General features: G+C 37.2%; 2 protein-coding genes across 2 annotated transcripts in view; one reads left to right on the top strand and one right to left on the bottom strand.

The window, feature by feature from the left end:
* RBM46 (RNA binding motif protein 46) overlaps nucleotides 1–10647 on the bottom strand; it is a 48408-nt gene extending 37761 nt beyond the window's left edge. The window contains exon 1 of the mRNA XM_060011655.1: nucleotides 10617–10647. The gene's annotated coding sequence lies outside the window, so the exon portion shown is untranslated. The remainder of the gene's footprint in view (nucleotides 1–10616) is intronic.
* LOC132426233 (large ribosomal subunit protein eL19-like) lies at nucleotides 5503–23215 on the top strand. Its single transcript, XM_060013153.1, has 3 exons — nucleotides 5503–5555; nucleotides 22680–22822; nucleotides 22956–23215. The coding sequence occupies exons 1-3, from the start codon at nucleotides 5503–5505 to the stop codon at nucleotides 23213–23215; spliced, it is 456 nt and encodes a 151-aa protein (XP_059869136.1).
* Nucleotides 23216–25724: the final 2509 nt, after the last annotated feature.

Here is a 25724-nt window from a genome sequence, read left to right as displayed (position 1 = left end):
TTACCTTTAAAAGCATGATGGCCAAGACTGAAAAGTCCACCAGTACAGAGAAAGATTACATGTTTTACACAGCAGCATGACACTCACAGTTCAAATTAAGCAAACTGTCAAAAAAACAAACAAAAACCAAAAAACCCAAATCTGTCCTAGCCTATATCAAGTAACTAGATTTTAGAGCCATACTGAATTTCATCTTCTTAGGTTTAACCAACCAGTTCTTCCCACCCTCCTCTCTAATCCAACTGGTGCTCCATACATGAAATGACCTAACTTATCCCCCTCTTCCAAGACACAACTTTTACATATGTGCAAGCTTAATTAAGAGCTATCTTTCCAAATATAATTAAAAAAAAACAACTTAAATCTGCCCTAGTCTAACCAGTGAATAGTAACAGAATTCAACAATGGCTTAAATAGTCAACATTCTGTCATCCTTGTAATAAAACAGAATATCCACCCATCAATATTATTTGGGTACTGATAATTCATTTTAAAAATGTATTTACACTTGAAGAACAGGTATATGTGATATCCTAAAGAACTTTTGTTTTAAATAATAAAGCTACATTGTAAAGGCCCATCTCCATAAAAGGTAAAAAGCTGTTCAGCTTTTCCTTAATTCCTCCTTCCATGTTCATTTCATCATGGCTAGTAACGTCTCCTTTCTCTTTATATAATTTTCAGATTCTTTTAATTTACTGGCCTCATATATTTACTAAATGGCAGAAGTAGGAAAGAAGTCTTATCAAGGGAAAAGTCTTAAGTCTGTATATTCAGCTAACTGTGTACCTTATACTATACTTCAGGAATATATTTTATTAATGTGACATCAAATCCCAATAAATAAATCAATGTATTATTAATAGATTCTTATAAAAGAGATGCTACTCTTTGACAATCAAAATCATTAATGAGAGAAAGATTAGTTAACCAACCTTTTGTCTTTAAACACAATTTTTTTCTACTATCATTCCTTTAAAATCAAAAGCATTTTAAATGATATAACTACCTTTCTCTGTTTAAGATGGTTTTTATTTTAGGTTTTGCCATTATACCATCACTGAAGACTTTACAGTAAGAAAATATTATAATTGCAAGTGGACCCTAAACCACCTCCAATTTTATACATTGGAAAATCAAGAGTAGGTAAGGTAAGGAAATTTGCTTAAGGTCACAAAACTAGTAACTGAAAAGACCTGAGGCTCAAGCCCTCAGAGATTTATAAACTCTGGCTCTCTTCTATCATTTAGTCTAGAGGAACCTTAATGGAATAAACATCCCACAGGACATCATACTGGCCCAATACACTAAAGACATCACATTGATACAATGTAGAGAAAAGCAAAGTGTGACATTTCTGTTTTTAAAACAGGCTGCAGGAAAAAGGATGAGGAAAAAAAGACTCTAGTTTAATATGCTACCTTACACATGAAATTTACTGCCTATAAACATAATAGATAAATACAGCTTCTGCTTCCATTTTATCCAAAGAAGTCTTGGACTTTTTTTTTTTTTTTTTTTTTTACTGTAATGCATAGCCTGCTCTAAATGGCTGATTTCTTCAACTCACCCCACCTCTCCAATTACTTTATAGACATATATTTTGGGTTTATCCATGTCACTGAAGTTATATTTTTGAAGACATTATCTAAAGCCTCCAATAGGCCAGACTCCACATTAAAGACTCTTTTCACTAAAGAAATACTAGAAACGTATGTTATATTCAGTACACTTCAAGAAATCTCAATCAAAATATAAAAACTTGAAATTACAGAAGTATAAGATACACTGGAAAGTCACCAATCCTACCCTCTCTTTAAAAAGGAGTATGTTCTTAAAGTCTCCAAAACACAAGTAACATATACACATATCTAAGTCACAATTAAGAAAGTTTAAAAATATCTAACATGAAGACCATACTTAATTTAACCAAAATACACTTCTAAAAGAGACAGAATTCAGGAACCTCAACTAGAGAATTATAAATCAAATCTAAAACAGGCATACAATATCTTTATATTCATTCCAAAATGTTCCAGAATCAATCTGAGAATTACCAAAATTCCAAGGAAGCATAGCAGTCCAATACATTATGACAAAGCTGACATACCAGCTGAAGCCTCCAAGGCTCAGTTAGTCCTCTGCCACTTTCAGCTGTGTATTCACAGCCCTAAGTGTTTTACAAACTTTCTTCCTACCCTGCTGACCCAAGGAATCTGAGTAAAGGAAGGAGGGTCCTGAGCATGAGAATGGCATACATGGTTTATGCAAAAAAAAAAAAAAAAAAAAAGTAGGAAGGGTAGATTAAAAGTTGTTGTACTCTATAAACTCTAGCTTTCACAGATAAATATTTTTTCCTAAACTTTGGACTTTCAAAGATTCCTCTCCATCTCAGTTTCAAAAGTAGAAGAAAAACAAAAAATCCACTAAGCTATAAAGCAGGAGTCCGAGATAGTATAGCCAATCACAGGATAGATATTCAAGCAGCAATTTGAATCAAGCCTGTAGCTTGAAATGCTAACTATATCTTCATTAATATTAAACATCTTAATAAGTTAACAAAAATATAAAATTTCAAATTCCTACTCCCTTTCAAAATAGAAAATAATATTAATGAAAAAATAACAAGCACAATTTTAGCAAAATATAAATGAAAATTAATCATTCATCTAAAGGAACTTGTCAGTTGTGTTCAAACTACTTAAATGGAAACTTCATCTTCTGAATTACTGTAAAAATTTATGAAGTTGTGAAAATGAACATTTTATAAATTTTATTTGGATTTTTAAAAACTGAATGCAATAGTGAAAAAGTATTAATTTTAAAAATATCAAAATACATTTATAGAAAGCACATTAGATCTTTAAGGCATCCTTTAAATTACATGGCATTAAGTTTCTCATTTGTTCAGTTGTTACTGAGTGTGGTACATGGTTAGCAAGTCAATGGAGGTTTTTTAGCAACAACTCATTTTAGTGACAGACTGCACTACAGGAACATGGTTGGAAAAATGAGAAGGATTAGTCAAAAATGTATGGATGTGTAAGTCTAACATTAAAAGGGTATAAATGGATCAGTTCAATTCCATTACTTTTATGAAAGAATGAGAGCACATTTTTATTCCTAGAAGTTAAATAAATAAAGTATAAAAAGTTTTAGTACTAGGTGTCTCACAACCTCTAGGAGTACTGTGGAGGGCAGGTTTAAATTCAGAAAAAACTTAAAAATTGAACTACTTTAAAAAATAATTGTAACTAAAAATAAATTTTTAAAATAGTGCTTTGAATACAAAAGTGTAATATGCTCTTTGAACTTCGGATAAAGCTATCCACAATAGGACCAAAATTCTTGTACACTACTACAAAATTATGCATTACTATTGATTACATAAGGTTTTCTATAATCTGTCACCTGAAATCTGTTACAATTTGAACACAGAGATCATATTTTCTTCCCTCATTTTCTTGCTTCACCAACTCTCAGGTAATAAAATGAGAAACAACAACCAGCATTAATATGCAAATCTGGACAGATTTTACACCAAACCCTCCTTAAACTAGCATGTCTAAGTTTCCTAACAACAAAAATGACACCCTTAAAAATATAAGGCTTAATTTCTGTCCACAAATTGGGCATATTCTTGTTACTAATAATTTTTGCCTCATTATATATCTGGTAATGCTACATCTTATTTTTCAATAAAAGATACACTTTACATTTCACTTTATATTTCAAGTGTTGATATGTATTATAATCTTAGGTAATTATGTTCAAGTTGAACACTCCATCTTCTTAAGTGAAAATTAGCAGTTGAAGCAGTGCTAATTACGGCACTGCTAATATTTAATAACTGCAGCACTAATACTAATCTTTATGTTTCTAATGGCACATAATTGCAATCAAGCTATTCTTAAAATAGAATATTTTTAATGTGTACTCTGGAAAGGAATATATCATGAGAGCCCATGATGAACTTTAATTCTGAAAAGCTCTAAATGGAAGTTTGTCAAACTCCTCTACTATACACTGCAGTGATTCGTGAAAGGAAAATACCTTCTAATTATTTAACTAAGCAAAATTCTATCAACACGCGAATGTTATTTATATGTTAGTCTACTTATACATGCAACATATCCTGCTTCCTGGTTCTATGGCATCATCCTCAAACACAAAGTGGTACAGATGTGTAAAAGAAGGCAAGTCTTTAAAAGCACCTGCTGATGTTCCATGATATTGGCCTATATTAGAATCACCATATACGATAAGGGCTATAGAGTATTCATCAAGAATGTAAAGAGACAGCTGAAAGAAACGTCAACATTAGCTAAACTAAATTCACATATGAAGCAACGGTGCCCAAATAAACCAAGCAGCTTCACAAGTATCTCAGAATTCAAACCAATGCAAGGATGTAACCTCATGTCTCCTGACTCCAGGTTCAGCGGTCTTTCTGGTACCCCCCCAAAATATTTTTATTTAATTAGTAATTAAAACCATGTGACGTTAGGAAACAAAGATGATACTGTGCGGGTATTCACGCGTGTAGTAGTCCACGGCTGCACGCCGCTTGTCGCGGGGGAGAGGGGTCACTATCACCCTCTACACCCGCAGCCCGCCACTGTCAACACCCGACACACGAGAGAGCCCTTGGGGAGGAACAGAAGAGAGTCCAAGGCTGAGAAGAAAGTTCGAGGCTCATCCCCGTTACAACTCGATGAAAAGAACGACGTAATTGCCAAATCTCACCCAGCAGTGGGACGCCCAGGGCGTCGTCCCAAAGCCTCCAGAGGGGACGCGCGGGTGCGACAACGGCTGCACGGCCGGGAGGTCAGGCGGGCGGCCTGGACCTGCGGCGATCGACAGAAGAGCGTTAGGAGAAGAACATGGAGGGAAGCGGATGGGAAGCGGCCGGAAGGCAGCGGGGGAGAGCGGAAATAAGGCGGAGAGAGGGCAGGGCGCCGCGGACGGAAGGAGCCGCAGAGGGGCCCCAACAGGACCGCGGGGCTGGGGGCGGACTGCCTGCGAGGCCACGCGGCGCAAGCAGCGACGGCGGGCCCAGTCTGCTCAAAAGATGCCCCTGGGGCGGGAAGCCACGCCGAGGGCACCTGCCCTTCCGCTGCTCGACGGGGCTGGGGCAACCCGCAAACACCGCCTCCCGTCGGGCTTGAGTAACCCGCAAACACCGCCTCCCGCCGGGCTTGGGTCCCCGCTGCTCAACTGCCGGGGCAGGGAGTCGGACAGGGCTTTCTGCAGCCAGGAGGCAGGGTCTCCAGTGTCCCTGCGGCCCCCATCCCTTCCTCACCCCTCGGGTCTTCAAATGTTCGTCCTAAATCCCTGGGACCAACGACCACAAACCGCCGCCACCGTTTCGGGGCCAGTCGCTCGGAGCGGTGGTCGCCACAGGGGGGAGGGGAGCCCACGTGGAGGAGCTCGCGGCGTCCTCGCGCCTAGCCTGGTCTCCCAGCTGGCGCAGCGCTCGGTGGCCTTGGCAGCCCACGCGGAATGACGCCTCGACCAATCAGTGACCAGCTCTGGGGAGGGGGGCGGGGGAGTGGGCGGGACTAAGGTTTAAATCCGAAGGTGGCTCTTGGAAGGGGAGAAAAAAACTTTTGGAGTGACAGACGCTTTAGCCAATTGGAGCGAGGAGAGCCAGTTGTCGGCGCAGTTGGGCAGAGACTGATACCGAAAAAGGGTCCTGCGTGTTTTGTTGAGGCGTTTAAAAACAAGGGCTGTAATTTGAACTTCCGTACTTCTCTTACTTGTGGGGGAATGTGGATGCATTGTAAAGGTTCTTTTTCTCAGCGTTTTCAAGTCTTAAACTGCTAGTCTGACCCAAGACGGTCATATATACTATGAACCTCTTTAAATAAGGACTTGGGGGTGGGGGTGGGGAGATATAAGCCTAAAAGAAGGATTTGCAATAGAGTAGACTTGTAAAGATTGAGTGGTTTAAGTGCGCAAGAGGTTGGGCTGAATCGGAGACTTAGTAGTAATAGGTCGGACTGTACAGCTATAATCAGTTGGGAGAGTGATTTGGCCGTGGCGGAGCTGAAGAACCAGGTTGTACTCGTGTAAAAGCAGCTTTCATGGATACGGTTGTGTCACATTCTGCACGCATAACCCTGAATTTTGCCTCCTTTAAAAATAGAGCTTGGGTTTATGTGACAGACAAAGAAAGAAAAAGATGACGTTAGGAACCAATTCCATAGATTCATGGAGTATTAGAACTGGAAAGAACCTAGATCATGTAGCTTCTCCTTTAACAAAGGAGGAACTTGATGCCCAGAATAATCCACTGAGTTAACACAGTAAACACAGCCCCCCCCTAATTCCCAACCTCGTGTTGCTTTCTTCTACACTAATTTGTGATTTCAATTTGTTGTCTCCATATATTCGAGGCACTAATGAATGTCTTAAATTTCCTTAGTTAACAAGTCGTGTGTGCGTGTATGTATATATATATATATATATATATATATATATATATATATATATACATACATACATACATATATATATTAACATACTCCAACAGTAAGGAATGAGCAAGAACTTTGGAGTCATACAGATCTGGGCTCAAATCCCTATGTTACCATTTTGTGATTATGACACCCTGGAGAAATAACTTCTCTGAGCCCTAGTTTAAAATGGGGTTCATGAGGTTTAAATGATGATGTTAATAGTGAGCACTTACTATGTGCCAGAAACAACTTTAAGGGATTTTCACATATTAGTTCATTTATTTTTCCCAGTAACTTTGGCAAACATGCTAGCCCCCTGTAGCCCCACGTTTCAGTTGAGGAAACTGGGACACACAGAGCTTAAGTAGTTTACTCAAGGTCATATAGCAAATAAGTAGCCCCAGTTTGTCTCTGAAACCTGCAGACAAAACCACTATGTTATACTGTCTCAAAGTGTGTCCAGAAACAAGTGGCATAATACCCAGTGCATACTAGAAGCTCAACAAATACTCTTCCCTAAACTCTCTGCCTTTCAGTCAATGAATACCAATCTCATTTATACAGGCTGCATGCATTCAAAGTACAGCAACCAGAAAACCTAGACTGATGGGATACACCTACTTAGCTTTTTTTTTTTTTTTTAAAACATGTCATTTCTCCACTTCAGGAACTACAAGGATAATTGTTCCATCATATTGATTACTATTTGTGGCTGCTCTTTTTATTTCTCTGAAGAAAGACTCCTTACATTCTTAATTTTCATGCTGATGCCTCCCCAATTCCAATTAATTAATTCTAAATAACACATGTTTAAGGTTAAACTAACTAAAATTGTGTTAGACATATTAGTCTGAAAAGTTTAATCAATTTTTAAGGAGTTGCTGTAGGATCCTTAAAATGACACTAGGTGGAGATGTTATATTGTGAGCTGCACAAGATGTTCTTGGAAGCAGACTGAAGGGTGGTTTTACATTTCCAGTTTTCTTTTTTCCTTTTTCTTCTACTCCAAGTGTAAAGGAAACCAAATAAAGAAAAGTTCCTCAATAGGCATTAGAGTCAGACCAAAGAACTTGCTTTAGATAAGACAGTGTTACTTGAAGACCCCTCTGCTGCTTATATTATATGTCGTTTTGGTCATATTCCTTCTAAATCTTTTATTATCCATAGCCTATAAATAGGTATATTTCTCAAATGCTATTAAAACTATATTCTTTACATGTAAAATTGAAGGAATGACGTTTAACTTTATTTCTCAAGGTTCCTAGAAAAGAGAAGCTAAAACACTTATACCAACTTGAATTATTTTTCAGGAATAGATCCCAAATTAGGGTTTATTAGAAGTTTATTTGCAAGTTTATGGGGAATGTGATCCAAATGAATGGAAGAAAGAAGATAAGCTATGTAGAGGTGATTTTGACTGAAAAGAAGCCAAAAGTTGAAAGATACTTATTGGTGAGGGAGAAAATAGAAGGGGAGCTCTGTAAATGCCAGAAAGATAAATAATACTGTGGAACATGGAAAGAAAAAGTTACCAATAAAAAACTGGAGGAGTATGCAAAATATAGTTGGATAAAGGATCTGGATACCATGTAAATGTGTTTTTCCCCATATTAAATGCAAGCTTTTTGGATTAAGTTATCTTCACATACCTTCTATAAAATACAAAACCCCAAAAGGGAAATAAAAGCAATGAGAAGTCCTTATAAATGTTTAAAATCCAGCTTGGTCCTAATAAAAGGAGTAAAAAGTGAACAGACTTGTGTAGCAGTCTGCTTTGTTTTCCATGTGATGGAGCTTCCTTCATCCATATCTGGCCATGATGGCACAGATCCACCAAAAACATGGCAACTACTTGCATGTTTATAGAACTAATGAATATAGCTTGGGAGCTAGAGAACCTCCTTTAATTTGGTGACTCTCAAATCTAAATGATATCTCAAAACCCTTTCAGAAGTATAGGAGCTTTTTCCATACTTACATTAAATATGTTTAATTCAATTCACTGCCCTTTACTTTCTCACCCTGAGAGCAACAGCTTTCTGCCTGACAGATTAATTTGAATTTTTCATGACTCTGGGATGTGAATGCTAGTACCAAGATGATTATAAAGTAGAATAGCGCTTTTTCCAGTTTTGGTGATAGGTTACACCAAGCCATCTTTACATTCATTCAGTGTACCTCCCATGATTAGCAACCTAGCTTTCCAAGGCAGCAAATCTTTGGGATCTTCATACATAGGTTAATGGTCTACACAGGGAGTAAACCCATAGCTAAGGCCTGGAGACACATAAACAACCTAATTGTTCATCAATGGGTGAATGGATAAAGAATATGTGGCATATATATATATATATATATATATATATATATATATAAAAAATGGAATATTACTCAACCATAAGAAAGAATAAAATCTTGCCATTTGTGACAACATGGTTGGAACCTGAAGGCATTATCCTAAGTGAATAAGTCACACAGAGAAAGACAAATATTGTATGATCTCACTTTTAAAAACTGCAATAAACCTCAGAATATGCAATGCTAGTGACTATGTGGAAGGAAGGAAGGAGGAAAGGGGAAATGGAAGAAAGAAGAAAAGAAAAAAGAAAAGAAAAGAAAAAAAGAAGCTTGCACGTACAGAGAACAGATTAGTGGTTCTCAGAGGCAGGAAGTGAGGAGAGGGCAAACGGGTGAAGGAGATCAAAAGGTACAAACTTCCAAATATAGAATAAATAAGTCATGTGGATGTAATATGTAATGTACAGCATGATGACTATAGTCAATAATACTGTACTGCATATTTGAAAGTTGCTAAGAGCAGATCTTAAAAGTGCTCATCACAAGGAAAAAGGTGTAACTATATATATTGGTAGATGTTAACTAGACTTATTGTGGTGATCATTTTGCATTATATACAAATATTGAGTCATTATGTTGTAACTTGAAATTAACATAGTGTTATATCAATTATACCTCAATTTTAAAAATTAAAATAATTTAAAAAAAGAATGGAGAACCATTATGCTAGAATCACCAAATTAATTTGATGTAGCCTTCCTAGTACAGAAAAAAACTGCAGTAAACCTCAGAATATGGAATGCTAGTAACTCATCTTTCAGTAACATCATCTGTCAATAATGGTAGAGCTATGCTGATCATCTGGCCCTTGGTTTCCCATTTGCAATTAAAAAAATCCAGTCATCCAATTAATTTTTTAATCAACTACAATATTAGAAATAGTGTTAAGTAATGCAGAAAAAAAATATTTTCCCCCCCTGACCTAACTCATAACATGAGAAAACTGACACATGTAAAAAATAATTTTCTGATAGTGAAGATTAGAAACGTAAACACTTGGTTGGGGAGGGAGCATGATGAACTCTTTCCTGTGTTATCTCACTACTGTAGTTGCATGCTTCCTTGGATAACAAGGTACAATGGAACCAGAGCTGACTGACACCTTAAGAGTCATCTTGGGGGCTGGAGTGCCAGCCCCATGTCACAGAGCCAGTCAGCGGCAATACTGGATCCCCAACTCCTCACCTCTGACTTCCAATCTTATGTACTAGCTCTCACAGAAACTTTTAAATTTGACTTTAACTTCTATATATTTATCATGGCACTTTTTAAAAGTGCCATGATAAATATATTCAATGAAGAAAATTACTTTGGCTGAGGCCAGCTTGGCTCAGAGACATTAATACACCTGGCCATGAAGGATTCCTGAAGCAAAGCAGTACCTCAGGTATGACTTTTCTTTTATTGCACCCCATAGGTGGTGCCCTCCCGAGATGACTATAGCTCTGACTATCCAACTCTGTCACTTGTCACATCAGAGGAAGCAGAAGGAGACTCTTTCTTTGTGCCAAGAACATTTTGCATTTCCTTGTATGCAGGGAATACAGGGCCCATGGAATTCTAAGGGGAAAATAGAATGCCATTATAATCCACAATGCAGTCTGCATTTTTTTGTTGTTGTTTATTTGGGGTTTGGGGGGGTTTCTTTATTATTTCTTTTTATTTATTTTTTATTTTATTTTTTTAGCTTTCTGGTAATTTTATTTTATTTTTAATTTTTATTAGAGTATAGTTGCTTTACAATGTTGTATTAGTTTCTACAGTACAGCAAAGTAAATCAGCTATATATATATGTACCTCTTTTTCTTCCATTTCCTTCCCATTTAGGTCACCACAGAGCATTGAGTAGAGTACCCTGTGTTATACAGTAGGTTCTCATTAGTTAATCTATTTTATACATAGTATCAGTAGTGTATATATGTCAATCCCAGTCTCCCAATTCATCCTACCCCTCCTTCACCCTTGATATTCATACCTTTGTACTCTGCATCTGGACCTCTATTTCTGCTTTGTAAATAAGATCATCTATACCAATTTTTCCAGATTCCACATATATGCGTTAAAATATGATATTTGTTTTTCTCTTTCAGACTAACTTCACTCTGTATGACAGTCTCTAGATCGATCATGTCTCTACAAATGACCCAATTTTGTTCCTTTTTATGTCTGACTAATATTCCATCGTATATATGTACCACATCTTCTTTATCCATTCCTCTGTTGATGGACATTTAGGTTGTTTCCATGTGCTGGCTGCTGTAAATAGTGCTGCAATGAATATTGCGGTGCATGTGTCTTTCTGAATTATGATTTTCTCTGGCTATATGCCCAGTAGTGGGATTGCTGGGTCCCATGGTACTTCTATTTTTAGTTTCTTAAGGAACCTCCATATTGTTCTCCATAGTGGCTGTATCAATTTATATTCCCACCAACAGTGCAAGAAGTTTCCCTTTTCTCCACACCCTCTCCAGCATTTATTGCTTGTAGATTTTTTGATGATGACCATTCTGACTGGTGAGGTAATACCCCACTGTGGTTTGATTTGCATTTCTCTAGTAATTAGTGATGTTGAGCAGCTTTTCCTATGTTTATTAGCCATCTGTATGTCTTCTTTGGAGAAATGTCTATTTAGATATTCTGCGCATTTTTTGATTGGGTTGTTTGTTTCTTTAATATTGAGCTTCATGAGCTGCTTGTAAATTTTGCAGATTAATCCTTTGTCAATTGCTTCATTTGCAAATATTTTCTCCCATTCTGAGGGTTGTCTTTTTGTCCTGTTTATGGTTTCCTTTGCTGTGCAAAACCTTTTAAGTTTAATTCGGTCCCATTTGTTTATTTTTGTTTTTATTCTCACTACTCTAGGACATGGGTCAAAAAAGATCTTGCTGTGATTTATGTCAAAGAGTGTTCTGTCTATGTTTTCTTCTAACAGTTTTATAGTGTCTGGCCTTCCATTTAGGTCTTTAATCCATTTTGAGTTTATTTTTGTGTATGGTGTTAGAAAGTGTTCTAATTTCATTCTTTTACATGTAGCTGTCCAGTTTTCCCAGCACCACTTATTGAAGAGACTGCCTTTTCTCCATTGTATATTCTTACCTCCTTTATTGTAGATTAATTGCCATAAGTGTGCAAGTTTATTTCCGGGCTTTCTACCCTATTCCATTGATGTATGTGTCTGCTTTTGTGCCAGACCCATACTGTTTTGATTACTATAGCATTGTAGTATAGTCTGAAATCAGGGAGTGTGATACCGCCAGCACTGTTTTTCTTTCCCAAGATTATTTTGGCTATTCGGGTTTTTTGTGTTTCCATATGAATTTAAAAATTTTTTGTTCTAGTTCTGTGAAAAATGCCATTGGTAATTGGATAGGGATTGCACTGAATATGTAGATTGCCTTGGATAGTATAGTCATTTTAACAGTATTGATTCTTCCAATCCAAGAACATGGTATTTCTTTACATCTGTTTGTGTCATCCTCAATTTCTTTCATTAGCATCTTGTAGTTTTTGAATTACAGGTCTTTTGCCTCCTCAGGTAGGTTTATTCCTATGTATCTTATTCTTTTTGATATGATGGCAAATGGAATTGTTTCCATACAGACTGAAAGTGAGGGGATTCCCATTCCAAACAAATGGAAATCAAAAGAAAGCTGGAGTGGCAATACTTATATCAGACAAAAAAGACTTTAAAATAGAAACTGTTATAAGAGACAAAGCAGGACACTGCATAATAATCAAGGGATCAATACAAGAAGATATAACAATTGTAAATATATATGCACCCAACACAGGAGCACCTCAATATATAAGGCAACTTTGAACAGACATAAAAGGAGAAATTGACAGTAACACAAAAATAGTAGGGGCTTTAACACCTCATTACATTAATGGACAGATCATCCAGACAGAAAATTAGTAAGGAAACACAAGTTTTAAATGACAATAGACCAGATAGATTTAATTGATATTTATAGGACATTCCATCCAAAAACCGCAGATTACACTTTCTTCTCAAGTGCACACAAAACAGTCTCCGGTATAGATCACATCTTGGGTCACAAATCAAACCTTGGTAAATTTAAGAAAACTGAAATCATATCAAGCATCCTTTTTGACCACAACACTATGAGATTAGAAATAAATTACAGAGAAGAAGACATAAAAAACATGAACACATGGAGGCTAAACAATATGTTACTGAATAACCAAGAGATCACTGAAGAAATCAAAGAGCAAATCAAAAAACACCTAAAGACAAATTACAATGAAAACATGATGATCCAAAACCTATGGGATGTAGCAAAAGCAGTTCTAAGTGGGAAGTTTATAGCAATACAAGCCTACCTCAAGAAACAAGAAATATCTCAAATAAACAATCTAACCTTACACCTAAAGGAACTAGAGAAAGAAGAACAAACAAAACTCAAAGTTAGCAGAAGGAAAGAAATCATAGAGATCAGAGCAGAAATAAATGAAATAGAAACAAAGAAAACAGTAGCAAAGATCGATAAAACTAAAAGCTGGTTCTTTGAGAAGATAAACAAAATTGAATAACCATTAGCCAGACTCATCAAGAATAAAAGGGAGAAGACACAAATCAACAGAATTAGAAATGAAAAAGGAGAAGTAACAACTGACATGGCAGAAATACAAAGCATCCTAAGAGACTACTACAAAAAACCCTATGCCAATAAAATGGACAACCTGGAAGAAATGGACAAATTCTTAGAAAAGTGAAAACTTCCAAGACTGAACCACGAAGAAATAGAAAATATGAACAGAATAATCACAAGTAATGAAATTGAAACTATGATTAAAAATCTTCCAACAAACAAAAGTCCAGGACCAGACGGCTTCACAGGTGAATTCTATCAAACATTTAGAGCAGAGCTAACACCCATCCTTCTCAAACTCTCCCAAAAAATTGCAGGGAAAGGGACACTCCCAAACTCATTAACGAGGCCAACATCACCCTGATACCAAAACCAGACAAAGATACTACAGAAAAAGAAAATTACAGACCAATATCACTGATGAATATAGATGCAAAAATCCTCAACAAAATACTAGCAAACAGAATCTAACAGCACATTAAAAGGATCATACACCATGATTAAGTAGGATTTTTCCCAGGGATACAAGGATTCTTCAATATACGCAAATCAATCAATATGATACACCACATTAACAAATTGAAGAATAAAAACCATATAATCATTTCAATAGATGCAGAAAAAGATTTTGACTAAAGTCAACATCCATTTATGATAAAAACTCTCCAGAAAGTGGGCATAGAGGGAACCTACCTCAACATTATAAAGGCCATATACAACAAACACATAGCAAGCATCATTCTCAATGGTGAAACACTGAAAGCATTTCCTCTAAGATCAGGAACAAGACAAGGATGCCCACTCTCGCCACTGTGATTCAACATAATTTTGGAAGTCCTAGCCACGGCAATTAGAGAAGAGAAAGAAATAAAAAGAATTCAAATTGGAAAAGAAGAAGTAAAACTGTCATGTTTGCAGATGACATGATACTATACATAGAGAATCCTAAAGATGCCACCGGAAAACTACTAGTGCTAATCAATGAATTTGGTAAAGTTGCAGGATACAAAATTAATGCACAGAGATCTCTTGCATTCCTATACACTAACAATGAAAAATAAGAAAGAGAAATTAAGAAAACAATCCCATTCACCACTGCAGCAATAAGAATAAAATACCTAGGAATAAACCTACCTAGGGAGAGAAAGATCTGTATGCAGAAAACTACAAGACACTGATGAAAGAAATTAAAGATGATACCAACAGGTGGAGAGATATACCATGTTCTTGGATTGGAAGAATCAATATTGTAAAAATGACTATATTACCCAAAGCAATCTACAGATTCAATGCAATCCCTATCAAATTACCAATGGCATCTTTTACAGAACTAGAACAAAAAATCTTAAAACTTGTATGGAGACAAAAAAGACCCCAAATAGCCAAAGCAATCCTGAGGGAAAAAAATGGAGCTCAAGGAATCACAGTCCCTGACTTCAGACTATACTACAAAGCTACAGTAATCAAGACAATATGGTACTGGCAAAAACCAGAAATATAGATCAATGGAACTGGATAGAAAACCCAGAGACAAACCCATGCAACTATGGTCAACTAATCTATGACAAAGGGGGCAAGGATATACAATGGAATAAAGACAGTCTCTTCAGTAAGTGATGCTGGGAAAACTAGACAGCTACATGTAAAAGAATGGAATTAGGACACTCCCTAACACCATACACAAAAATAAACTCAAAATGGATTAAAGATCTAAATGTAAAACCGGACACTATAAAACTCTTATAGGAAAATGTAGGAAGAGCACTCTTTGACATAATTCACAGCAAGATTTTTTTTGACCCACCTCCTAGAGTAATGAAAATAAAAACAAAAATAAACAAATGGGACCTAATGAAACTTCAGAGCTTTTTGCACAGCAAAGGGAAATATAAACAAGATGAAATTCTCCCTCAGAATGGGAGAAAATATTTGTAAATGAATCAACAGACAAAGGATTAATCTCCAAAATATATAAACAGCTCATGCAGCTCAATATTAAAAAAAAACAATCAAAATATGGGCAGAAAACTTGTATAGACATTTTTTCAAAGAAGACATACAGATGGCCAACCAATGTATGAAAAGCTGCTCAACGTCATTAATTATTAGAGAAATGCAAACCAAAACTACAATGAGGTATCACCTCACACCAGTTAGAATGGGCATCATCAGAAAATCTACAAACAACAAATGCTGGTGAGGGTGTGGACAAAAGGGAATACTCTTGCACTGTTAGTGGGAATGTAAATTGATGAAGCCACTATGGAGAACAGTATGGAGGTTCCTTAAAAAACTAAAAATAGAATTACCACATGACCCAGCAATCCCACTACTGGGCATATACCCAGAGAAAGCCATAATTCAAAAAGACACATGCACCCCAATGTTCATTGCAGCACTATTTAAAATAGCCAGGTCATGGAAGCAACCTAAATGCCCACTGACAGACAAATGGATAAAGAAGATGTGGCACATATATACAATGGAATATTACTCAGCCTTAAAAGGGAACGAAATTGGGTCATTTGTAGATATGTGGATGGACCTTGAGAGTGTCATACAGAGTGAAATAAGTCAGAAAGAGAAAAACAAATATCATATATCAACACATATATGTGGAACCTAGACAAGTGGTATAAATGAATCAGTTTGCAAGGCAGGAATAGAGACACAGATGTAGAGAACAAACATATGGACACCAAGGGGGAAAAGTGGTTGGAGGGAGGTTGGTGGTGGGGTGAATTGGGAGATTGAAATTGACATATATATGCTAATATGTATAAAATAGGTAACTAATAAGAACCTGCTGTATAAAATAAAAATAAAATAAAATTCAAAAAAAAACACATTAGACAATATGGACTTAATTGATAGCTAAAGAGCATTCCTTCCAAAAGCAGCAGAATACACATTCTTTTCAAGTGCTCATGGAATACTCTGCAGGATAGATCACATGCTGGGCCACAAAGCAAGCCTCAGTAAGTTAAAGAAAATTGAAATCATATCAAGTGTCTTTTCCAACCACAGTGCTATAAGGCTACAAATCAAAAAGACAAAAACTGCAAAAAACACCAACACATGGAGGCTAAACAATATGCTACTAAACAACCAATGGATCACTGAAGAAATCAAATGAGAAATCAAAAAATACCTAGAGACAAATGAAAATGAAAACGCAACAATCCAAAACCTATGGGATGCAGCAAAAGCAGTTATAAGAGGGAAGTTTATAGTGATTCAAGCTCATCAGGAAACAAGAAAAATCTCAAATAAACAACCTAGCCTTACAAAAGTGACTAGAAAAAGAAGAACAAACAAAACCCAAAGTTAGTAGAAGGAAAGAAATCATAAAGATCAGAGAAGAAATAAAATAGAGACTAAAAAAATCATAGAAAAGATCAATGAAACTAGAAGCTGGCTCTTTGAAAAGATAAATAAAATTGATAAACCTTTAGCCAGACTCATCAAAAAACCAGGGAGAGGGCCCAAATCAATAAAATCAGAAATGAAAAAGGAAGTTACAACAGACACCACTGAAATAGAAAGGATCATAAGAGACTACTACAAGTAAGTATATGCCAATAAAATGGACAACCTAGAAGAAATGAACAAATTCTTAGAAAGGTACAATTTCCCAAGACTGAACCAGGAAGAAATAGAAAATATGAACAGACCAATTACCAGTAACAAAATTGAATCAGTAAAAAAAAAAAAAAAAAAAAAAAACTCCCCAAAATAAAAGTCCAGGACCAGATGGCTTCACAAGTGAATTCTACCAAACATTTAGAGAAAAGTTAACACCTAACATTCTGTAACTATTCCAAAAAATTGCAGAGGACGGAACACTTCCAAACTCATTCTATGAGGCCACCATCACCCTGATACCAAAACCAGATATCACAATAAAGAAAAATTGCAGCCCAATATCATTGATGAACATAGATACAAAAATCCTCAACAAAATACTCACAAACCAAATTCAGCAATACATTAAAAAGATCACACACCACAATCAAGTGGGATTTATCCAAGGGATGCAAGCATTCTTCAGTATCTGCAAATCAATCAATATGATACACCACATTAACAAATTGAAGAATAAAAATCATATGATTATCTCAATAGATGCAGAAAAAGTTCTGATAAAACTTCACATCAAATTATGATTAAAAAAAAAAACTCTCTAGAAAGTGGGCAGAGAGGGGACATACCTCAGCAAAATAAAGCCTATATATGGCAAACCCACAGCTAACATCACTCTCAATGGTGAAAAGTTGAAAGCATTTCCTCTAAGATCAGGAACAAGACAAGGATGCCCACTCTTGCCACTTTCATTCAACATAGTTTTGGAAGTCCTAGCTACAGCAATCAGAGAAGAAAAAGAAATAAATGGTGTCCAAATTGAGAAGGAAGAAGTAAAACTGTCACTGTTTGCAGATGACATGATAGTATACATAGAAAATCCTACAGACACTACCAGAAAACTACTAGAGGTCATTAATGAATTCGCTAAAGTTGCAGGATACAAGATTAATACACAGAAATATGTTGCATTTCTATACACTAACAAAGAAATATCAGAAAATGAAATTAAGGAAATAGTTTGCATTTTAAATTAAAGCATCAGATCTTTCTAGGCAATTATTATATCTGTTCTAATTTGCATTGATCCGCTTATATGTACAATCTCTAAGGCATCCCTGAAATCACTGACCTTTTATGTTTTGCCAGCTTTTAGTCATTCCATTCCAATTCTCATTCTTAATAAATGAGATACATTTCCATCTCAACCTGTGTCTTAGCACCACTGGAATCTTTTTCTGTAGGAATAATGTATTTAAATGGAAACTTGAAAGAAATACAACATGTAATTGAAACAACTACAATCTGTAATTCTGATTTTCATTCTGTCCTGTGAATATGGGGCAGGCTAACCAGACTGAATTAGAACCACTTCTCTGGTTAAGTCCAGTAGCCCCCTGTAACCCAGAGACAGGGCTTCAGTTCTATGAATAACTAGGAAATAGAGTAAGTCTGAAGTATGTGTTTAAGTTCTAGGAAGTGGGTGAGTAGTGTCTATGTCAATTAGTTGGAGGTGTAAGAGGAAAGAAGGGGAGTAGTCAGTAGAATGACTACAGGATGCAAAATCAGAATGACTGCTTTATGAACAAATATTAATAGCAGGAAATCTTATTAAAATTTTACACCTTTGTTTTTCTTACTACTTATTTTTACTAGATGTGACAAATGGTTAAGTATATCTTATAGTGTATACTTGTAGAAAGCCTATTTTTATACACAGATACATATATTTTTATGTCTGCATATAAGATATTTTCATATATTTTATATGCAGAATAGTGTTCAAAAAAAAGCACTGGAATTATAAAAACCTATATGAAAATTTCAGCTCTTCTCTTTCCCAGTTGTACATAGGCTTGGTCAACTCATATAACTCATATAACCTCTCTGAGCTTTAGTTTTCACAGCTGTAAAATGGACATAATACCAAGTTTCTCACAGGTGTGTAGAATAACATGACATAGCAAGTGAAAACGCTAAGCCCTGTACTGGACACTTTGGGATTTGTGATTTTTTGGTATTATCTCTTGGATTGTTTGCCATGGTTTGTTTGTTGTTTATTATAATTTTAGAAATTTTGAATAGACATTTAAAGAGTACTTTCTCTTACATTATACTTTCTCACAACCCAGAATTGACTACTGGGTTAATTAAGATCTGATCATATTTACTTTAATCCTTTTTTATTAAAAAAATGTGTATATACATGCACACATATGATAAAATTAGAATCCCTCTGGCCATCAGTGCTAATCCCATTTACACCCTTTGCCCATTGGTTGATTTATTTATTCAACACACATTTACGGAGTGCCTACTATGTGCTAGGTACAGTGCTAGTTGCCAGGGTCAGTATTCATGATGAACCAAACTAAAAAAATCCTTCCCTTTACTTTACTCCAGCTACAGTGACTTTCAGCCTTCTTGACCATACCAGGCAAACTTCTGCATCACAGCTCTTATTCTGTCTATTCCATAACCCTGGAATGTGCTCCCTCCACAAAGCCAGGTAGATGGCTATTTTATCTTCTTTAGGGCTTTTTTGAAATTTCACTTTCTCAGTAAGACCTTCCAAGGCCCTATTGTGTGAATTATATCCTTCTTCCATATCATACATACAAACTATATCTATCTCTGCTTTATTTTTCTCCATAGTGCTTCTCACCATCTAACACTGTATTTTATTATCTAGTTATTATCTGTTTCCCCTACTAAAATATGGCATCCAAGACTGCAGAGATTTTGGTCTGCTTTATTCATTGCTCTACCTTCAGTGCCTAGCACAGTGCCCTCAAAAATTATTTGTCCAACCAATGAATAAGAGATTAAAAATTAGAGCAGCTTATTTCCCTCTCAAAGTTTAATGATTGAAGTGACTTAGTGAAAGAAAAGTGTAATTTATGTGATTTTCAAAATTGCTGATACATAAAAAGATATCATCCCCATCTTCCAGCTTCTATAGAAAAAGCAGAATACTTATTTTCAAAATATGCATGGAATAGCTTTCATAATGCCAAGGTTAGATAACTTATAACTAACATATTTTGAAACTGATGAAAATTACTCCAAAATTAGCTTTTGGACAATTTATGCTGCTCTGTTGATTTATCCCTTGATTTGAAATTATGGTGAATCAAATTTCTGCTGACCCCAGAGGAAATTTTACATCCAGCCTTCACTTTAGCCTCTAGAAATGTACTTAGCTGGCACAGTACAGCAGGGGTCTCCAGCCACTACTGGTCTGAGGCCTGTTAGGAGCCGGGCCGCACAGCAGGAGGTGAGTGTCAGGCAAGCAAGGAAAGCTTCATCTGTCGCTGCCCATCACTCCTTATCGCTCGCCTTACCGCCTAAACCATTGCTTGCATCCCCCCCATCGCCTGCATTACCGCCTGAACCATCCCACCCACCCCCCACATCCATGGAAAAACTGTCTTCCACAAAACCAGTCTCTGGTGCCAAAAAGGTTGGGGACCGTTGCACAGGACTCCATCCTTTCACTAACCCCAGTGAAAGAATAATTCAAGGGCATAAGCAACATTGTTCAATAAAAATTGTCTAGCTCCTACTTATTTCTAAGTACTTTAGTAAATCTAAGAGTTGTATTTCAACACATTTTTTGAGGCAGAGTGATAAGATGGAAATGAAATGGGCTTTGGAATAAGACAGTTCAAATACTGGCAGCATAACTTTAGACACAAATTACTTAGGCTCTCAAAGTCTCCACTTTCACATCACTTACACTTACAACAATATTGTCTGTCTTGTATGTTGGTTGTCTAGATTAAATAAGATATTGTATCAGTCAGGGCAGACCAGGTTAGGCTGCAATAATAAACAGTCCCACAAATCTCAGCTTAAAATAACAAAGGTTTATTTTTCTCTTGAGCTACAGTAGCTGTGGGTCTGCTCCCATGCAGCCATTCCTCCTCCCTTTACTCAGGAGCACAGACTGACAGAGCACTGCCACCTGTCACATTGTAGGTGGCCATGGCAGAGGGACAGGAGAGCTCTGGGTGATCTCACATGGGCAATTACATGCTAAGTTCCAAATTGCCACATGTTCTTTCCAATCACAGTTCGTTAGCTGGGACTGGTCACATGGTGACACCAACAGAAGTGTCTAGGAGGTTGCCACCAACAAAGGGGTCTAGGAGGTACCATGCTACCGGCACCCAAAATGTGGGCACCTGCATGTTTACTAAGCAACATCAGTGATGACCACAGACATTCCATGTAAAGTGTCTAGCATAGCATCCACTTCACATTCGTCCCTTTCCTCTCTCCAGCCTACTCCCCATATGTGTTCTTGTTTATAAAATGGAAAGATCTATATCTCAGAAACATTATCCTTGAATTCCCAAACTGTGTTCAGTACAACACTTAAACCAGAAAATGCTCCATGAAAAAAAGTTATGTGATAAAATTAATTTGAGAAACACCACATACTACATCCCTTTCAGAAATTCTCAGTGCACAGTAGCTTTATAAAAGTTCAGAGATGGGCTTCCCTGGTGGCGTAGTGGTTGAGAGTCCGCCTGCCGATGCAGGGGACACAGGTTTGTGCCCCGGTCCAGGAAGATCCCACATGCCGCGGAGCCGCTGGGCTTGTGAGCCATGGTCGCTGAGCCTGCGTGTCTGGAGCCTGTGCTCCGCAACAGGAGAGGCCACAACAGTGAGAGGCCCGCGTACCACAAAAAAAAAAAAAAAAAAATGTTCAGAGATGTGGCAAAGATAACTGTTTAATTCTGTTTAACCCAAAGTTTAACAAACTTCTTTAATCACCCAACAAATTCATAGAATAGCTATTAATTACTTGTGGAACATCCACTGAATACTTCCTGGAAAATGTTGCTCCAATGAATTTAAGACTGCACTGAATTTCCAGCTGGCAACGAAAATGGTCTTAGCATTTAAAAACAAAATGTTTGCTACTCTGGAATGTTACTTACCCTGGAATTTATTACAGAGTGTCCTAGTATAGTTAATTGTTTTAAAATAGTTATCTATCAATATATAAGTAAAAGAATGTTAATTACTTTATTCAACAAATATTTCTTGAGAGTTTAATTCTACCAGCAGTACTGTTAAAACCAACACTACGATTCCCATTTATTGAACACCTCCTCTGTGCCAAGTTGATGTTAGATCCTAGAGATACCATATTGAACAAGGCAGACATGGTCCTTGCCTTGATGATGGTCATAGTTTAGACAGGGAATATCAATCAGTGCTGTTCTAAGACTTTGCATGTGTTAATTCATTTAATTCTCATAACAACCCTTAAAGCTGGCATGAGTACTGGCCTCATTTTACAGATGCAGAAAAGACAGGTTGCACAGCTAGAAAAATATTTAACATTCCAGGCTTGATTAAATAAATTGTAAAGCATCCATACCGTGGAGTACTTTGGAATCATTAAAAATTCTGTTACAGAAGATTATTCATGGCATGGGAAACACTCCTTACTATGATTTTAATGGCAAAAGGAGAGTCCTGTTTTTATTAAAAGTAAAATATTCTTATGTAATATTAACAAAAGGATTACAGATGATATTGTTTTTGCAACAGTGAATTTGTAATATAATTATTTTGTAAGAAGATAATACATTTTTTAAGAGAAAAAAAAATCCGATAACTTAACTTTTCTTTGGCGCTTGGACCGCAGCCATGAGAATGTCAGGCCTCAAAAGAGGCTCGCCTCCAGCGTCCTCCGCTCTGTCGAGAAGGCCTGGCTGGACTCTGAGAAGACTAATGAAATAGCCACTGCCGGCTCCCGTTGGCAGATCCAGAGCCGATCACAAGCCGCAAGCTTGTGACTGTCCTTTCCCGGGCTGGATGCCGGAAAAGGGCAGGCACACGGGTACAAGTAAGCAAAGGGCGTTCGAATGTCCAAGAAGGCAACCTGGACGAAGGGGATGAGAACTCTTTGCCCACTACTCAGAGAACACCGCGGGTCTAAGACGAGCGACCACCGCCCGCATCACAGCAGATACCTGCAAGCGAAGGAGAGCGTGTCCCAGAGAGGGCGGATTCTCACGGAACACATCAGAGCTGCAGACGGACAACGCCCGCAGGGAGCTCCTGGCTGACAGGGCCGAGAGCTCAGGGCGAACACGGGAAGCACGTCAGCGCCCTGGGGAGCTGCTCCTGGCCAAGGCCAAGCTCCTGGAGGCCGGCCAGGAGGCAGAGACCACGAAATAAAGCTTCCCCCCTTCCTCTCCTTGGCCTCAGCAATTGTGAAGACCAACCACTCAGTAAAACAAGTCTTCTCTGCCATTAAAAAAAAAAAAAAAAGATAGATAATAGTAATAAGCCAAAGAAACATGTGTTGTAGTTTTAACCAGGAATGTGTTACTTGGTTATGCACCAGTTATCTTGTCTGAACGCATCCGCATGGTATATGTAAGTGTAAAGTTTTTTTAAAAAAAAATTTCGGGCTTCCCTGGTGGCACAGTGGTTGAGAGTCCGCCTGCCGATGCAGGGGACACGGGTTCGTGCCCCGGTCCGGGAAGATCCCACATGCCGCGGAGCGGCTGGGCCCGTGAGCCACGGCCGCTGAGCCTGCGCGTCCCGAGCCTGTGCTCCGCAACGGGAGAGGTCACAACAGTGAGAGGCCCGCGTACCCCAAAAACAAAAAACAAAAACCAAAACCCAACAACAACAAAAAATTTCGATACTGCTTACTGTGAAAACTGGAATCCCCATGGATGGGTCAGCTTCCTACCTAGAGGGTGTACACTGCCACCCAAGGTTGACGTGACGTTGGCCCGAGTGTTGTGTTGCACTCTTAGTAAAGATTTAACACTAGATTTCTCCTTACAGTAGAAACTTACCCCACTCCTTCAGATCAAAAGGAGGAAAGCTTTTGTCTTAATTTAAGAAAAATTCAAATGTTTTATATGTCCAGACTGATAATAAATATTTATTCTAAACAGAAAATTGAGTGATAAAATACTGACTGAAAGAATTGAGAACAGATTGAATAAATACATAAGAGTGATTTAGCTGAGCATATTTGCAAGTAAATGATGTGAGTAAATGGCTGCTTTGGAAATATTTGGGATCCTTACAATGTTGTCTCGAGTAATTTAAATATTCTCTCTTGTAATCTTGGTGCACTCCTAATTTTCTTAAATTGTTGTGGAATTAAGTCTCAACCTATCTCTGTCAGCCGTGTCACAGAATATAACTTATTAAGTTAATATTTTAGCAAATTACTTATGAATTAATGAGGTTTTAGATATATTAGTATATAATTTATAGCTAGTATATTATCTGTCTCTAATAGTGACAATGGAATAAGCCAAATGAGTGTGTGGCCAATTGTTAACTCAACCTGTGTATGACAAAATTAAGAATAAAGGAAGTAGGGATTTAACACCATGAGAGAAGCTAAAAGATGAGGTTCTTTTATTTTTTCCCTTTCCCACCTCTATGATAGATTATTTTTCTGCTGATGTGAAAATTATATATTCTATATGCCTAACTTATGAAGACCTATACTTACCAACATTTGTATTTTCTCTCTAAGACAAGGACTTTAGAACTCTCTCAGCTCCCTCTTTCTTTCACCCGCTCCTGCAGCCAAACTACACACACATTCTTGGTTGCAATTACATGGAATTTTAGTTCCACATCACCATACACACACACATACATCACACACACACACACATACACAGGCATATTATTCTTATAAATTACTTAATAAGTTCTTTACTCAGCTCTTATTTCCATATATCTCAGTGTGACTGCCTAAATTTATTTCCATTTTTCTTAGAATATTCCCTCCAATAGTCTTTTCAAAGTTGGCTTTTGGATACAAACCCTCTGAGCCTTGAATGCCTGACACCATCGTTCTTGCTCCATCGTATTTAAATAATAGTTTTGCTGGATACAAAGTTCTACTTTTCCAATTCTTTTACTTGTTTTACTTCAACACCTTGAAACATTACTTCATTATCTTCTTGCATCCAATGTTATTGTGGAGAAGTCTGAGGTCAATCAAATATTGTTCTTTTGAAGGTTTTCTATTTTTTCTTTCTGGAATCATTTATAATTTCTCTCACTCTTCGATCTTAAGCTTTATCATAATGTGCCTAGCTATAGATTTTTTCTCACCCATTTTGTTTATTCCTCTGTGAGCTCCTTCAATCAGAGATGTTTCATCTTTCTTTAATTCTGGAATATTTGCAATCTTTTCTTCAAACATTACCTTCGGGCTTCCCTGGTGGCGCAGTGGTTGAGAGTCTGCCTGCCGATGCCGGGGACACGGGTTCATGCCCCGGTCCAGGAAGATCCCACATGCCACAGAGCAGCTGGGCCCGTGAGCCATGGCCGCTGAGCCTACGTGTCCAGAGCCTGTGCTCTGCAACGGGAGAGGCCACAACAGTGAGAGGCCCACGTACCGCAAAAAAAAAAACAAAAAACAAAACATTACCTTCTTTCCACTCAATTGTTTTTCTCTCCCAGGACTCCTACTAGTTGAATGATGACATGTGTGCTTCTCTCCTACATCTCCTACAAATTGTTCTTTTATATATCCTATATCTTAATGATGATAATAGCTTATTGTATATAGTATTGGCTAGGTACCAAAGACTCTTCTGTGCACTTTGCATATATTAGCTCATTTAATCCTCACTATAAATGTATAGAGTAGGTACTATTAATATATCCATTTTACAGGTGGTAAAATGGTTGCTGGGAG

The sequence above is a fragment of the Delphinus delphis genome, chromosome 5, assembly GCF_949987515.2.
Source record: "Delphinus delphis chromosome 5, mDelDel1.2, whole genome shotgun sequence".
NCBI classification, from domain to species: Eukaryota; Metazoa; Chordata; class Mammalia; order Artiodactyla; family Delphinidae; genus Delphinus; species Delphinus delphis.
This window is presented reverse-complemented; position numbering and strand designations above follow the sequence as displayed.